This window comes from Catharus ustulatus, chromosome 1 (assembly GCF_009819885.2).
Source record: "Catharus ustulatus isolate bCatUst1 chromosome 1, bCatUst1.pri.v2, whole genome shotgun sequence".
Taxonomy (NCBI): domain Eukaryota; kingdom Metazoa; phylum Chordata; class Aves; order Passeriformes; family Turdidae; genus Catharus; species Catharus ustulatus.
The window spans coordinates 46,548,355-46,563,760 of record NC_046221.1 but is presented as its reverse complement, the minus strand read 5'-3'; the positions used below and the strand labels follow the sequence as shown (position 1 = coordinate 46,563,760).

General features: G+C 44.1%; 1 protein-coding gene across 1 annotated transcript in view; it reads left to right on the top strand.

The window, feature by feature from the left end:
* The window catches only part of TRAK1 (trafficking kinesin protein 1), a 114,317-nt gene that overhangs the window by 35,255 nt on the left and 63,656 nt on the right, over positions 1-15,406 (top strand). Inside the window, 1 exon segment of the mRNA XM_042780203.1 lies at positions 6,784-6,978. Within this exon segment, the coding sequence (XP_042636137.1) occupies positions 6,784-6,978 (195 nt within the window).

The following is a 15,406-nucleotide window of genomic DNA, read 5'->3' as shown; positions in this document are numbered from 1 at the left end:
TCTGGGGATGATACTGGGTAGTTTTCTTGTGGTCTTTATTGTCATGACTTGTGTGTTCCAGCACACCCCTTCTTGAGCAGAGCCCTGACCCTAGCATGGTTCCTGGCAGGGTTGGACTTATGAGCAATTGCTTTTTTCCACTTAACAGCAGTGAGCTGAAAGAGGAAAACTAACTGGCAAGAAGTCCTGTGGGATTTAGGGGTTTGAGTACTATAGAAGTTCTGCCGGCAAGTGGCACTTTGTACTGCTAGCAGGTTCTGCAGAGACCTGGGAGTCCTTTTAACCTTGGGAAGGGAGCTCTGCTCACAAGCAAATCAGTAACACCAGAAAGATTAGGGATAGTTTGAACCAGGATGCAGACAGACTGTATATTTTATGTTCTTTGTGAGGACTGTACTGATAAGCTGTTTGCATTATGTTTGTAGATGCTCCTGCAGATACCAGGCTCTGATATTAGTATAATTTGTTTTCTCTGCATGTTTTCTGTATGTTTTGGGGTGTTCTTTGTTGGCCACCACACTCCCCATGCCCTTGTCCCTTCTCATTGTTCTATTCTCATTGTTCATTCTCTGAATTCATGATTAGTTCTAATCATAAGAAGTTCATGCTGAAATAGGGTAAGTGCACCTTCTTTATCACTCAAGCTAGATTTTTCTTTCATACAGTAAGATACATCTATAACCATAAACAGATGAAACCTGAAAGCCTAGTAGAGTTTGACAGATGAGATGCTTTTAGGTGACCATGTTAATAGGAATGAGATTTTCAAAGCTGTCTACCTGTAGTTCATGCTGAACTTAGCTGGAGTTGAAGTTAATTTGACTGAGGCTGAATTGCTTGTTTCTGAGATACTGGCATAGTTCCACCCATGCAAGTAACACCGACAGCTAAATATCTATGTAACTCTTTTTGGGAAGTGACCTAATGCATTGCCTGGCTCTGTGAGTGCAGGATGCAAAGGACAGTGGGTGACCACTCCACATAATGCCTTGTGATATATGTGTTTTTCATGTGCAGAGGGGGGGAAGGTATTCCTTGAGGAGCTGTGCTGTCTCTGTACAGTCAGCTCCCATTGTTTTAGACTTCGCATTCCATTTTCTCTGTGATCAACTCCTTGCTCACTTGTCAGCAGAGGAAAGATGTCAGTGTGCATCTGAAAATAACCAAGTGCACTCTTATTCCCACCATGCATGTAGTTGTCCTGCAAATTATTTCTTTCTCTGCATGTGAAAAATTAAAAAAGTGGGGGAAGGAAAAAGCCATCCTCCCACCTCCACTTCAGTTTCCCCAGTGAAGAGTTAGTTTAGTATACTTAGAACATTTTGTATGGATAGAGATCTTCTTTATGGAAAGAGAAGATTAGAAACTGTTACCAAAAAAAAAAAACTAGGACAAAATTATTTGAAACTGTTTGTTTTAATCTCATTTAGAAAACAGAAAGCATGAGGAGGAATGTTGTCAAAAATTACTGCAAAGCAGACTGAGCACCTTAATTTCCTGAGGAACAGGGCATGGTAAAATACATATTTGCAACAAAGCAAGTGAGGCAGGATGTTCATGCATTTAAGCTAAGAAGAAACTAAAGCAGTAGCAACATGTTACTTTCAAAAATAATATGAAAGAGTGAAATTCATTAATTTTTAAAATATTTAATTATTTCTATGAAGGGCTGAAAACTGTAGAGTTGCAAAAGTGTAAGCAGAACCTAGAATGATCAATGCTTTACTAAGAAGGATGAGTTCATAATTTATTAACTATTTAGGTTGGTTTTGATCTGCTTGTAGAAATTTGTTTCCCAAGTGTGTTTTCCAGAAAACTGCAAGTTGAAAATTGCTTAGATTACAAACCCCAGAATTCATAACAGCAACTAAAAAGGAAGTGGTTTCACTACATTATGTTGTATCATTTTGAAATTACAATAATTTCACGACTATAAGGCACACCCTTTTGACTAAAATTTTGACCCGAACCCGGAAGTGTGCGTTATAGTCCGATGCGCTTTATATATGGACGAAGTTCAGAAATTTGCCAACCCGGAAGTGTGATCCATGAGCCATGGGAGGAACCGGCAGGGCCGCGGCTGCCAGGTGGAGGTGGGCCTGTGGGGCCGCAACAACCGGGTGGAGGTGGTCCCTCAGTGCCACAGCAACCGGGTGGAGGCGCGCCTGCGGCGCCGTGGCTACCAGGTGCAGGGGGGCCCCTGACGCCGCAGCTGCTGGGTGGGGGCGGGACCTCGGCCAGTAACTGCACAGGGGGAGCCGGCGGCGGATCCTCGCTGCAAAAAAAAAGTGCACCTTATAGTCTGGTGCACCTTATATATCGGCAAAAGTTCAGAAATTTGCCAACACCCAGAAGTGCGCCTTATAATTTGGTGTGCCTTATAGTCATGGAATTACTGTAATTATCAGTTAATTTTAAATGTAGGATGCCACATTTTTCTCAATAAAATAGAGGTAGCACCTAGGAGAAGAGGAAGTGCTTTAATATCTTTTGGAAATCAGTTAACTTACAGTAATTTCATGAACACAAGCCGCACTGAGTATAAGCCGCATTGCCGGGTGTTGGCAAACATTTAGTTCTTTGTCCATAAATAAGCCGCACCTGAGTATAAGCCACTCTGTCGTTCGCAGCAAGGACCCGCATGCAACAAAGTTGCCAAATAGTGACAGAATCGCGGCAGAGCGGGGTTTACTGGCTCAGCTCGGGGCTGCTGACAGGGCTGGGTGGCCCAGCTCGGCGCTGCCCCGTGGTGGCAGAGGGGGCACAGAGCCCACCGGCACCCGCGGCGGTGGTGGGAGGCGGGGATGGAGCCACCCCGTTCCTGCGGCAGTGGCACGCGGGGACGGGAGCCCCCCGAGCCACGGGGCCAGCAGCACAGAGCCCCCCACCTTCCCCCTGGGCCGCGGGGCCAGCAGCACGGAGCCCCCTGCCTCCCCCCGAGCCGTGGGGCCAGCAGCACGGAGCCCCCCACCTTCCCCCCGGGCTGCGGGGACAGCAGGAGAGAGCCCCCCACCTTCCCCCCGGGCCGCAGGGCCAGCAGGAGAGAGCCCCTGCCTCCTCCCGAGCCACAGGGCCAGCAGGAGGGAGCTGCCCCCCACCTTCCCCACCCCCTGTGCTGCCTGCACAGAGCAGCTCCACCCGCCGCGCAACAGAGTAACCAATTTGCAACAACCGCGTAAATGCAGGGTTTTACTGGCAGGTGCTCGACTTTGCAGTTTGCACTGACTCGGTTTGCACTCCCGGGGTTGAAAATGTCAGGAAATTATTCACATATTGGCCGCTCCTGAGTATTAGCCGCATTTCCGGTATGGGAGCAAAATCTTGGTCAAAACAGTGCGGCTTGTATTCGTGAAATTACTGTAATCATAAATCACAGTTACAGATGATGAGTGTTCTTGGTGGAGAAGTTACTTAATTGTTTATCTTCGCAGTTCTAATCAGAAGTAATAAAAAAACCTCTGTGGACACAATCAGCATCTTACAAAAATAAACCTGGTGTTTGAGGATGGGGGATGGTCTTAGTCTGCGTATCTTCTCATAACAAATGTGTGCATCTCAGAAAAGGGAGGGCAGGAAAAGTGAAGGGGGAGACATTGTGTAACTGTAGCACTGAGAATATCACCATGCTTTAAGTGGTGAACTAATGTTTAGTCATGAACAAGTGTAATTATGGTGTACTGTTTTTCTAAATCGGCAATTACATCAGAGCCTCTTCGTATTTCCTGCTGGTATGCAGATTTTAAAATTGCAATAGAAGTTAATGACAATAACATCATAATAGTGTCATAAGAAGTTGCCTTTCCAACTACTCATTAATATCTCTTCCAGTTATTAGGCCTTTTGAATTGCTTAGAAATGCTCAGGATTTATTATATGGTAGAGACATTTTCTTGGTTGACTTGTCTTCCACAGTAATCCTTATCACTTTACTGCCTTGCCCTTCACATTCTAGTGGATTTCTTTTCCACAATAAATCTGTATGGAGGTTTTTTTTTTTCTGTGGGTGCCTGTATGGTTTGTTGGGGTTTTTTTGGTTTTTTTTCCCTCACATTTTATTGGTTACTTCCTTTGTGTTCATTTTTTACTAGTTTTTGGGATAAAACAAGCCAGTTTACTTATCTTTACAACTGAAACTTTCATCTCATCTATAAAGTCTGTTTCTTTTGGAATCCTAATTAAAAAGAGAAAGACACTAAAGGTTTGAATTTTTCAAAATTTTTATTTCTTTGTTCCCAAGACCATCATCTTGGGCTGTGCAGATTCTTGCATTTTTCTAAAGAGAAAAACTAACATTTCAGCCAGAAAAACTCCCCCAAAACAACCTCAATGAAAAAAAATCATTTTCTTGAGATTGAGACCAATTAGGTAATCTAAATATAGATGTATAAAAAAATGATTTTATGTATCCATGTACACAGAAAGATTTTTGAATGTCTAGTGGATGTCAGCAGGTGTTTTTTAGAAGATGAGCTGTCTTTTCTGCACTCAGATGGTTGCAGGCGATGATGGTTGCAGAAGATGATGCTGTCAACCATTAAAAAGTTAACCAGGGAAAAAGAAAGTTTGTAGTTACAGGCTGGTTCTCGTCTGTCAAAGTATGGTGAGCAGATCTTGTTTCTCTGTTTAAGCCAGTAATTCCTCTGAGAAAGTTGCAAGGACCTCTTAAAATGATGTGTGCAGGCTGATTCTCACATGCACAGAGCTCTATAAAAACATATGCACATGTGGGCATCTAACTGCAGGGAGACTTGGAAGACACACATATGTACAACAGTTAGCAGAACAGTCGAGATGAAGGCAGAGTAGAATAGCTCCTGATAGGCAAGCAGACTCGAACCATAAAGTGCAGCAGAACTTTTCCAAGCGGGTTGTAGTTCTAATCATCAGAATTTTGTAAAATATGTAGGCAAGAGATTGACAGTATGAGTTCATCTTGATATTCTCTGCCCTGTTGTCTGACAGAATAGTAATGTTCTTGCATTTTTTAGTGCTTGGGATGCTTTTGACAATGTAATTTCTGACTTAGAAAGGTAAAAAACAGGTAGTTAATGATGTATAGAGAAGTATGTGTTACTTCCCCATTGTCTTCTTCCTCCCCTTCTTTGACAGAGGTGGATCCCACTAAGTTATAGCAGAATTGCCGGTCTACCTCAGTGCAGCAGGAATAAGTTTCTCTTACAAAAATCGGTCCCTTTGTCAGGAAGCAGCAAGAACAGGGTTGCCTTATAGGCAGCTGACAGGATGGGAAGGGCACAATCCTTGTTGGCACAGCCCAGTTCCTTTGTTCCCAAGCAGAGCAGAGGTGCTGGCAGCAAGTTCAAGTTGACTCTCCAGGGGTCGATCATCAGACAAATGCCAGCAATCCAGGAAACCTGGACAATGAGTCGATGTCAACAGGGAACAGAGCTGGGCGCAGGCCTGCTTACAGCACTGCACACAGCAGGACCAGAGGCTGGGGTGTACATGGGGCTTCTGGCAGAATGTGCTGACTGGGGACCATGATGTGCCTGGTCATGGCAGTGTAAAGGTACACGGCAGTGCTCAGGGCCTTGGCAGTCTTTGCTATTTACTCTGGAGGGAGTGTCAGAAAGAGTTGCAACAGCTCAGACACTGGTTAAAGGAGAGTTCTGGTTTATTGCCCTTCCAAAAAAAGGCTTCCTTTGTGTGTGGGGATAGGGGTTGTGTTGGATGATGGTGTTTTCTCTTCGTACTGGTGTGGGAATGGAATATGTGCAGATTGATGTGCTAAGTATTTACTGAAAGCATATCATGGGTGCTCAGTTTCTTAATAAATATTTAACATAACATTGTATTTAATTGTATATGATAATTAAACTTAGGTATTTAGAAATATCGTGATTGTTTTGGGTATTGGCACACTCTCAAAATTCTTCATTATAATATAGGTTAGAAGGTACCTCAGGAGGTAATCTATTCTGACTTCCGCTAAAAGCAGGTCTTCTAGAATAAGTGCTCATGGCATTGTTTATTTGACTTCTAGACTTCCTGTGCCCCTGTTTGACTGTCCTCATGGTTAAAAATTTTCTACTTTACTTTGGGTTTTTTTGTGTTAAAACTTCTCAGCTACCTCTTGTCCTAAATTTAATGCTCTAATTTTATTTCTAACATTTTTGCAGTTGTTGTTGGCTGTCAGTATCGATTTTTAGAACTGTGTGTGCAAACTTGATATAGTTGTGAGCATGAGGGACCATAGCACAGAATGCAAGTCAAGATAGTGTCAAAAGGTGCCCTGGAAGTTTCTGCAGTCATCTGTACCAGTGTGTCCTGGATGTGAACTGTGATACTGTTTGCTATTGCAGTCCTGGATTTCTTGAGAAAAATCTGCCAGCAGCAAAAGCAAAAAAATGCAGCGATACTAAATTGTAGTCCAAGACCAATTTAAGGAGATATGTAAGGCTTGCAAGCTAAAAATTATCTGTGAAGTAGAACAAAAGAAGGCATATTCCTCTGTGCACTAATCCTTTCTTCATACTCTGGTATTAACTGGCTCTTTATTCCCCGCCCTAGCCCACTTATTCTTAAATAAATGTCCCTGCTTCTAGAGGTCAGGCTTTTTGTGTCATTAAGAGAGCATGACCTTGTATTACTAGTAAATACAATATTTTGGGATAATTTGTGTCAGGCATATCTTCTAAACTTATTTGTATTAAGCTGTTCTTTACGTGCAGCAAAATCGTGTTGATATCAAAGCAAACTGAAGTCTTTGAAAGTTTTTTTGTATAGTACTCAAGGTAACTGGGATTGTTCCCTTTCCCTTAACAGATGTGTGCAATAGTACCAATCTTCCTGAAGTTGAAATCATCAGTCTCCTAGAAGAGCAGCTACCTCATTATAAGCTAAGAGCAGATACGATCTACGGTTATGACCACGACGACTGGCTTCACACACCTCTCATTTCCCCTGATGCGAATATTGACTTAACAACTGAGCAAATAGAAGAGACCTTGAAATACTTCCGTAAGTCAAAAATTCAGAAATTGTACTGAGAAACAAATTAAATAGTGCTATTTTTGTTACCTTCTTTGAAGTATCTGTGCAATTCTTTGAAAGCTGTGGAGAGCAAGAGAACTGTTTGTGATTTACTGCTTTGACCTCCAAGATGGTGGTAGATAGAAAACAAAGGGAGCATTTAATAAAGAGCAACCATTGCATTTGTGATTTGTGTGTGCACCTTTCCACATTATCAAATACTGGAGAAACTGAAATACTTCTTTTTGCTTGTGTTCTCTCTGACTGAAATTTCTGTGTGAAATTTCTAAGCTTAGAAAGCTTAAACCTCTTTCCATATCAATTTTTTTGGATGTGTTCTCTGACACATTGCGCTGTTGTTAGGTGGTACTATGTGCCAGCATCACAGAATGACATGAAAAAATTTTGCTGCAGCTTAAGCTTCTAGAAAAGCCTTGTGAAGAACCAAACTCTGACTATTTTGTTGAAAAGGTTTGTCACTTCATTCTTTCTTCTGTTGATATTCATACTATCAGAAAAAAAAAATTTGTGCCTAGAGGGAACACGAGTAGAGTTATGACCTTTGTGGTTATTCATTCCCTTGTTAGAGTCTGTAGATACTTTATCATGATGAGTGGATTCATGTCTCTCTGGTTTATTCCATTGTGGGTGTTGACTTAGGTGCGCGATTAGAGAAGACTCTGATTTATCTCAATGACTCCTACGCTAAAGCAATAGCAGTGGATTTACATGGGTTATAGTAGTAGGTAGATTTAGGTAGACTTACTATGGCACTATAGAGCTTCAGAAGAAATGAGTTGCAGGGCTCAGCACAAGCCTTTGCAATTATGGCTTCATTGCATTTTGGAGCACCTGAACAATGACTTTGTAAGGAGCACAGAAAGAAAAGCATCAATAATATGAAGAAGTGAATTCCTGATGTTCATGCTTCAATGAAGGGCGTGAAGTATTTTAGTAAATAACTTACTTATGCTCTCCACCTACCCCCAGTCACACAAAAACAGTGGGAAGAGTGGAGAGAGAAGCTGAAGCTGATCCATGGAATCAAGTGTACTACTGCTGATTTTGTAGCAGCCCACTAGTGCTGTTACAATGACTGCAGAAGCTGGCTTAAATAAATACTTTGAAATGTAAGGTTTTCAAGGTCTGTAGTAACCTGATTAGGCCTGTCTCACAAGCAAAATTGTGTGGGTGGACTGTTGCAATAACTATGGGAAAAATGTTTTACTCGTGGGACAGGGAACTCAAAGAATCCCCATAGCAGTGTCCTTCCTTTACCGACTGAGATCATGGTAGATGTGTGACTGCTGGGAATGGATACAAAATACAACTGGTGTGGAAGATAAATTGAGAGCCCTGAGGTAAAGGCCTTGGGGATGTTGTTGACAGCTCAAGGTGATCCAGAACTGTGCACTTGTAGCCAAGAAAGCCTTGTATCCTGGGCTGCATCAAAAGAAACATAGTCAGCAGATCCAGAGAGGTCAAGGGAGGTGATTCTCCCCACCTACTCTGTCCTTGTGAGACTCCCACCTGGAGTATGTGTCCATCTCTAGGGCCTCCAATGTAAGAAGGATGTGGGCCTGTTGGAGCGAGTCCAGAGGAACACAAAGATGATCAGAGGGCTGGAGGATCTCTGCTGTGAAGACTGGCCAACAGAGTTGGAGTTGTTCAGCCTGGAGAAGAGGAGGCTTTGGGGAGGCTTCAGAGCACCTTTCAGTACCTCAGGGGGGATACAGGAAAGCAAGAGAGAGACTTTTAAGCAGGTTCTGTAGTGATAGGACCAGGGATAATGACTTTAAATTATAGCGGGTCAGTTTAGGTTAGTTATATAGAAGAAATTCTTTGCTGTGAGGGTGGTGAGTCACTCAAACAGCTTGCCCAAAGAAGTTGTGGATGTCCCATCCCTAGAAATTATCAAGGTGAGGTTAAATGAGGCTTTAAGCAACCCAGTCTAGTTGAAGGTTTCCTGCCTATGGCAGAGTGTCTGGAACTAGATAACTTCTAAAGGTGCCTTCCAACATAAGCCCTTCTATTATTCTATGAAAATGAAGCTGCAAACAACAGAGAAATAGGATAGCTTAACTGCCTGAAACTGTGAGTACTTAACAATTTTATCTAGCCTTTAGCTTTCAAGCGTAATGACTGCAACTTTACCATGTTTCTGTGGTTGTAAATTTCTTCCAGTCAACTGGCTTGGATGAAAAAATACCCTGAGTGTACCGTAAATTCGCATCTATAAGGTGCACCTCTGGGAGTCGGCAAATTTCCGAACTTTGTCCATATATAAGGCACACCGGATTATAAGGCACACTTTTTTTTTTGCAGCGAGGATCCACGCACAACAAAGTAATGAATTAGTAACAATCACACCAGCCGTGCTGTCTTGGGATACAATACAGGATGTGATCAAAGTATCTGTTCTATCACTATCTGTTGTGACCAGATAGGGCAGTGATTTTTATCTCTGTGGGAGATACTCTGCTAATGGACCATCCATTGAAACCAGTAGGGCATTGTTCTTTATCTTTGCACGCCCCATCCTTCCTCCAGGGAGTTACCTTCTGCTAAGGGCCCATTGAGTCCCATTGTGTGGCTGATAAAATTACTTTATCCCATTGAGAGTTGCTCCAGCCAGGGGAGTGAGCCAAGCCTTTCCTACCTAGATAAAAACTGGCAACCCTAAGGTTGCCCTCTTTTCCCTGGACTCCAGAGGAAAACCGGATTTTTTTTCCATATCATTGCTGGACCTTCGGAGGGAGGCTGCACCCTTCTACAAGACCACTGCTTCAACTGAACCATATCTGTCACTGCAAGAGGACTGTAGCCACTGTTAATGGGGCTGCTACCAACACCCTGACTGACGGGTGTCACCCTGACAGGGTGTCAGGTTGTGCTCTGACTTTGTATCTTAGTTGGGAGGACAGGTGTCTGCTAAGAAAGGTAGGAGCCTCTCTTTGAAATGGAGAATGTAAACCCCTTCCCTCCGAATTATTAGAATTTTGAAATCAAGGGGCTTTCAGGCAAAGATATGGGAATTAGGAATAACAGCTGTTTACTAAGGAAATTAAAATAGAAATACAGTACTTCAAAGAAACAATCTCCATACCCTGACAAAGTCAGAGTACAACCTGACACCCCGTCAGGCAGGGTGTTGGTAGCAGTTTGATTAAATAGTAGCTGCAGTCTTCTTGCAGTGACAGATGTGGTTTAGTTGAAGCAGTGGTCTTGTAGAAGGTGCAGTTTCCTTCCAGAGGTCTAGTAGTGATGTGGAGAAATCTCTTTTTTTTTCTAGAGTCCAGTAGAGAAAGGCCTACGCAGTATCCTAGAATTTCAGTTTTTATCTAGATAAGAAAGGCTTGGCTCTCCCCCCTGGCTGGAGCAACTCTCAGTGGGATAAAGTAATTTTATCAGCCGCACAGTGGGACTCGATGGGCCAGAAGATAACTCCCTGGAGGAAGGATGGGGGGTGCAAAGATAAAGAACAATGCCCTACTGGTTTCAGTGGATGGCCCATTAGCAGAGTATCTCCCACAGAGATAAGGATCACTGTCCCATCTGGTCACGACAGATAGTGATAGAATGGATAATTTGATCACATCCTGTATTGTAACCAAGACACTTTGTCAGTGTTTGGGGTTTGTTTCGGCTGCGGTTCGGCTCACAGCTCCCACTTCCGGGTTGGCAAATTTCTGAACTTTGTCCATATATAAGGCACTGCAGAGTATAAGGTGCACTTCCGGGTTTGGGCCAAAATTTTAGTCAAAAGGGTGCGCCTTATAGTCATGAAATTACTTTAATTCTCGCCACAATGTTTTCTGCTTTTATTAGGAAATAATTGCTTAATAAAGGAGGAAGCAGGCAAAGAGATCTTCGATAAAGAAACATTTATTTCTTACTGCCTACAGGCAGACACTTGAGTATAGATAGTAGCTCAAGAAATTTAAGCAAATTTGGGTCTAGCCTTAGACCGACCCTGGAAACTGAGATCTCTGAGTTTACCTTTGTTTAGTTACTGTGAACAAGTCACAGACTCTGTCTATACATGAGAGTGCAAGAACATAATAAATTTTATTGCATTGAATGCAAACATTGGTTTATGGCACAATGAACTATGAAAGTCAAGTTACTATTTTAAGTACAGTAATTTTACGAATACAAGCCGCACTGAGTATAAGCCGCATCTCTGGGTGTTGGCAAATATTTTGGTTTTTGTCCATAAATAAGCCGCACCTGAGTATAAGCCGCTCTGCCGTTCACAGCGAGGACCCGTGTGCAACAAAGTTGCCAAATAGTAACAGAATCGCTGCAGGGCGGGGTTTACTGGCTCGGCTCGGGCTGTGCAGGCTCGGCCCGCTCGGGGCTGCCAATGGGGCCAGGAACCCCAGCTCAGTGGGGCCGCTCGGTGGAGCCGCCCGGGGCCGGCCGCCACTGCCACTGGGCTCCGTCACCCCGGCCCGGCGCTGCCCCGCGGTGGCAGGCAGGTACAGAGCCCACCGGCACCCACGGCAGTGGCGGCAGGTGGGGACGAAGCCTGCCTGCTCCTGCCGCGGCGGCGGCGGGTGGGAACAGAGCTTCCCTACTCCTGCCACGGCGGGCAGGGACAGGAGTCCCCCGCCTTCCCCCCGGGCCACGGGGAAGGCAGCACGGGGCCGCAGGGAAGGCAGCACGGGGCCCCCGCCTTTCCCCTGGGCCGCGCTTCCCCCTGAGCCGTGGGGAAGGCAGCACGGGGCCTCCGCCTTCCCCCTGGGCCACAGGGAAGGCAGCACGGGGCCCCCCCCCTCTCCCCGAGCCGCGGCAATGGCGAGGGCCCCGGGCCACGTCAATGGCGGCACGGGGCGCCCCCCCTCTCTCCCCCGGGCTGCGGCAGAGGAGGGAAGGAGAGAGCTCTCCCTCCTCTCTCCCCGCCCCTCATGCTGCCTGCAGGGAGCCAGGCTCCACCCGCAGTGCTACAGAGTAACGATTTGTAACAATCGCGAAATGCCGACTTTTACTGGCAGGTTGCTCGACTCGGCTCCTCGGTTTCCACTTCTGGGGGTGGAAATGTCAGAAAATTATTCACATATTAGCCTCTCCTGAGTATTAACCACATTTCCAGTGTGGGAGCCAAATTTTAGTCAAAATGGTGTGACTTGTATTCGTGAAATAACTGTAAGTTGGCTGAAAGGTTCTGTGGATTATGCCACCATTACTGTGAATTATGCCACCACTACTTTGGACAGTATTCAGGGTGTGACTGCTTGCACCATTTTCCGGGCTGCAATTATGGTACTCCTCTTTTACCTGTTTAGTTTGTTTCAAAAACCTTGATGAGGGTGTGAGCAAATACTGTAGCTTGTCTCTTTTAAAGTTTCATTTTTCAATGACTTATGAAAATTTCCTTGCTGTTGTTTCCATGTTGAGATTGATTGTGGTTTATAACCTGTTAGTGGAAATGTGATGAGTTTCCCACTGTGTTGATCCCTACAGCAGAAGGATCGGCACAACCCTCAGGCATACTGCTGTGGCTTGTTAGAGCAGATTTTTCTGCCTTTGGCTTTTTTGGCATCCTCCATCCGATTCACAACCACAAAGGCTCAGAATCAGTCGGAATCTTCTGGGCAACATAACGCAAGAGGATGGACATAAGGCTACTTAGCTCTCCTTTTTAAGTAATTTTTGAAGATACTGGAAGTAAAATGAACAGTCAAATATCCAAACATTTTAATTTATTCAGCACCTTTTGTGGGTATTCAAGCTGTAACATGGGATAGGTGATGTAGAGTATCAGTTCTTGAAATTTAGTTTTTCATTAGGTAAAAAGGCAATTGGGAGGACATGAATAGTATTAGGCCTACAACTGCTATTATGCATTCTGGAACTCCAAAGCACATCTTTGTTATTATTTCCTTCACATGGAAGGCTGAGCCAGTTTTTGCCAAATGAATAAAATAAAACTGATGTTATCCTAAAGCGTAGTCATATAAATTCAGTGTCATCTGACCAGTCTCATTAAACTGTTGAGGTAGAGTGTCTTTTAAGTAAATCTAAATGAAAGTATGATACAGCAGAATGACATCTCCCTGCCCCCACATTAGGGGCAGTCAAGCTCACTTTTAGCTGGGAGCTGTGGGGAAGTCTGTGTGAGATCCAGGCCTGGAGCACAGCTCTCTGTGAGCAGAGCTACCAGAGGCAGTGAGCAGGCACAGCAGTTTGGATTTTTCCTTGGCAGCTTAGGGAGACAGGGTCCATCTGGGAACTCTCTGAGAAACTGAGGGTGCCTGCTGCTGTGTGAAAGGTGAAGGTAAGGTGAGCCACAGGAATGTGGGCCTCAGGAAGTCCTAGTGGCTCTGAGAAGCTGTCAGCTGCTCTTGACCCAAAGGTGTCCTTAGGCTTCTTTTTTTGTTGCTCATTAGAGATGGTCAGACACAGCCAATAGATGCAGTATTTTCTCTGGAACAGTGCAAAGAAGGATCCTGAGATATGAGTTCAGAATAACCTAAGTCTTTAGATGTGATGGCAGTGTACCACAGGGTGCATTCTTCAGGTTTTGTAGTACCTGTCCCTCAGAGCAGAGACTTGCCCAGGCAGAGCTTCAGATTGGGAAGGTAGCCCTGCAAGGGTTGGTTTGCTGAAAGTGCCCAGAGCTGCTCACTATCCTGAGGTAAAGAAAGATGGCCTCCTTTTATGTAGGAGGTGTGCTGCTGTGGAAAAGCAGTCACCAGATGGAGAAGTTAAGAGGAAGTCAGCGGGCTGTGCAGCATTAGGGAGGGTGAGACAAGCAGGATCTGGGAGTGGCTGAGACGCCAAAGGACTGTGCTCCCATTCAGAGTCACCTTGACAGGCTGGAGCCATGAGTCAAGAGCAGCCTTGTGCTATTCAGCAGAGGGAAGTGCAAAGTCCTGCAACAGGGAGGAACAAGCCCCTGCACCAAGAGATGCTGGGGTGCAGCTGTTGGAATGCAGCTTTGCAGAAAAGGACCTGGGGCATCCTGGTGGACACAAAGGTGGACATGAGCCAGAAACAGGACTGCTGAAAAGCAGATTAATGGTATCCTGAACTGTATTACGAAGAGTGGTGGCAGCAGGTTGAGGGAGTTGTACTCGATGTTGATGAGGCCATGCCTGGAGTGCTTGGTCCCGTTCTGGGCTCTCTTATATATTCCTTCAGTGTAATACATTCCTCTTCCAGGAAGCTGCAATCATGTCTCTCAATGGGCTTTTTGCCTTGTTAGAAAAATAGGTCATAATCATGCAGCTGTAATATTTTTGTCTTGCCAATCGAGTATGTATTAACCGCAAGTTCATTTTGCAAATGTTTTTCCTGTCTCCACAAAAAATATAATATAAAATAAAAGAGGAGGAGATTGTAATGTACATTATTTCCAGCTAGTGAATAGTTGGCAAAATTTGTTTCTTTAAAGCTTTATTGTCTATTTTCTTAATTCTAGATATGAGTATATTCTCTTAAATATCTGGCTGTTGCTATTATGGTCTTACTTACAGTGTTTAAGTGTGCTCAGTGATACCTTAATTAAACTATACTGCTGGTTTTGCAGGAGGGTTGCCAAAGACGTCAATTCTGATTTTATACAAATGCAAAAATAGTGGTCTCCAGTAATTATCTGGGGGAAGGGAGACGTAATCCTTTCACATGGAAAATAACTTTTTGTCATTAAGTACTTTAATTTCATCCGACTGCCCCATGTTTTATGGTAAATTATTTTGTTCCAGTGGGAGAACAGCTTGACCCTCTTCTGCATTAGCAGAGTCTTTTCCTTGTATCAGGTGAGGTCAGTGTGCCCCGAGGGTGTGAAGCCAGGAGCTCTGTCCTACCTGCAGGAAACACTTGTACTCTTTTGAAGCCCTGGATAGTCATCCCAGTTTGGTAAAGAAGAGTCAATCAAATCTGAAGCACCTGTTTTTCTAAATACCTATTCTGAAAGCTGCTGGTAATAATGCCCTTAGTGCTCTAGATTTCACTCTGGGTTCTACTGTTTCCAGGTAAAGCAAGACTTCTTGTTCAGTGTTCTTTTAGAAGGTGAACATACCAGTAACCCTTCACTTCAGTAAATGATTCCAGTGTAGAAATAATTGTGACAGCCCATCCTTGAAAAGCAGTTGGATTTTTAAATATGCCTACTTTGTCGGTTTGCAAAGTATGTGTTGTGGCAATGCTTGATTGTGATCAATATTCATTGCATAGTGGTGGCCTGTTCAGCTACTGCTCTGATTAAAAAGGACTCCAGACAATGTTAATGGGATGGGCACTTTATCCTGAGTGACTGTAGAAAATGATGATGCGATATGGTGTTTAATTATCTGAACCATCCTGAGGCTGTAGCCAAGAGAAGAAATGTGACCCAGAGGTAACCAAATGGGAAGTAATCCATTGCAGCTACCTTGGAAATATCCATCCAATTCCAGTGTTCATTTTCAAG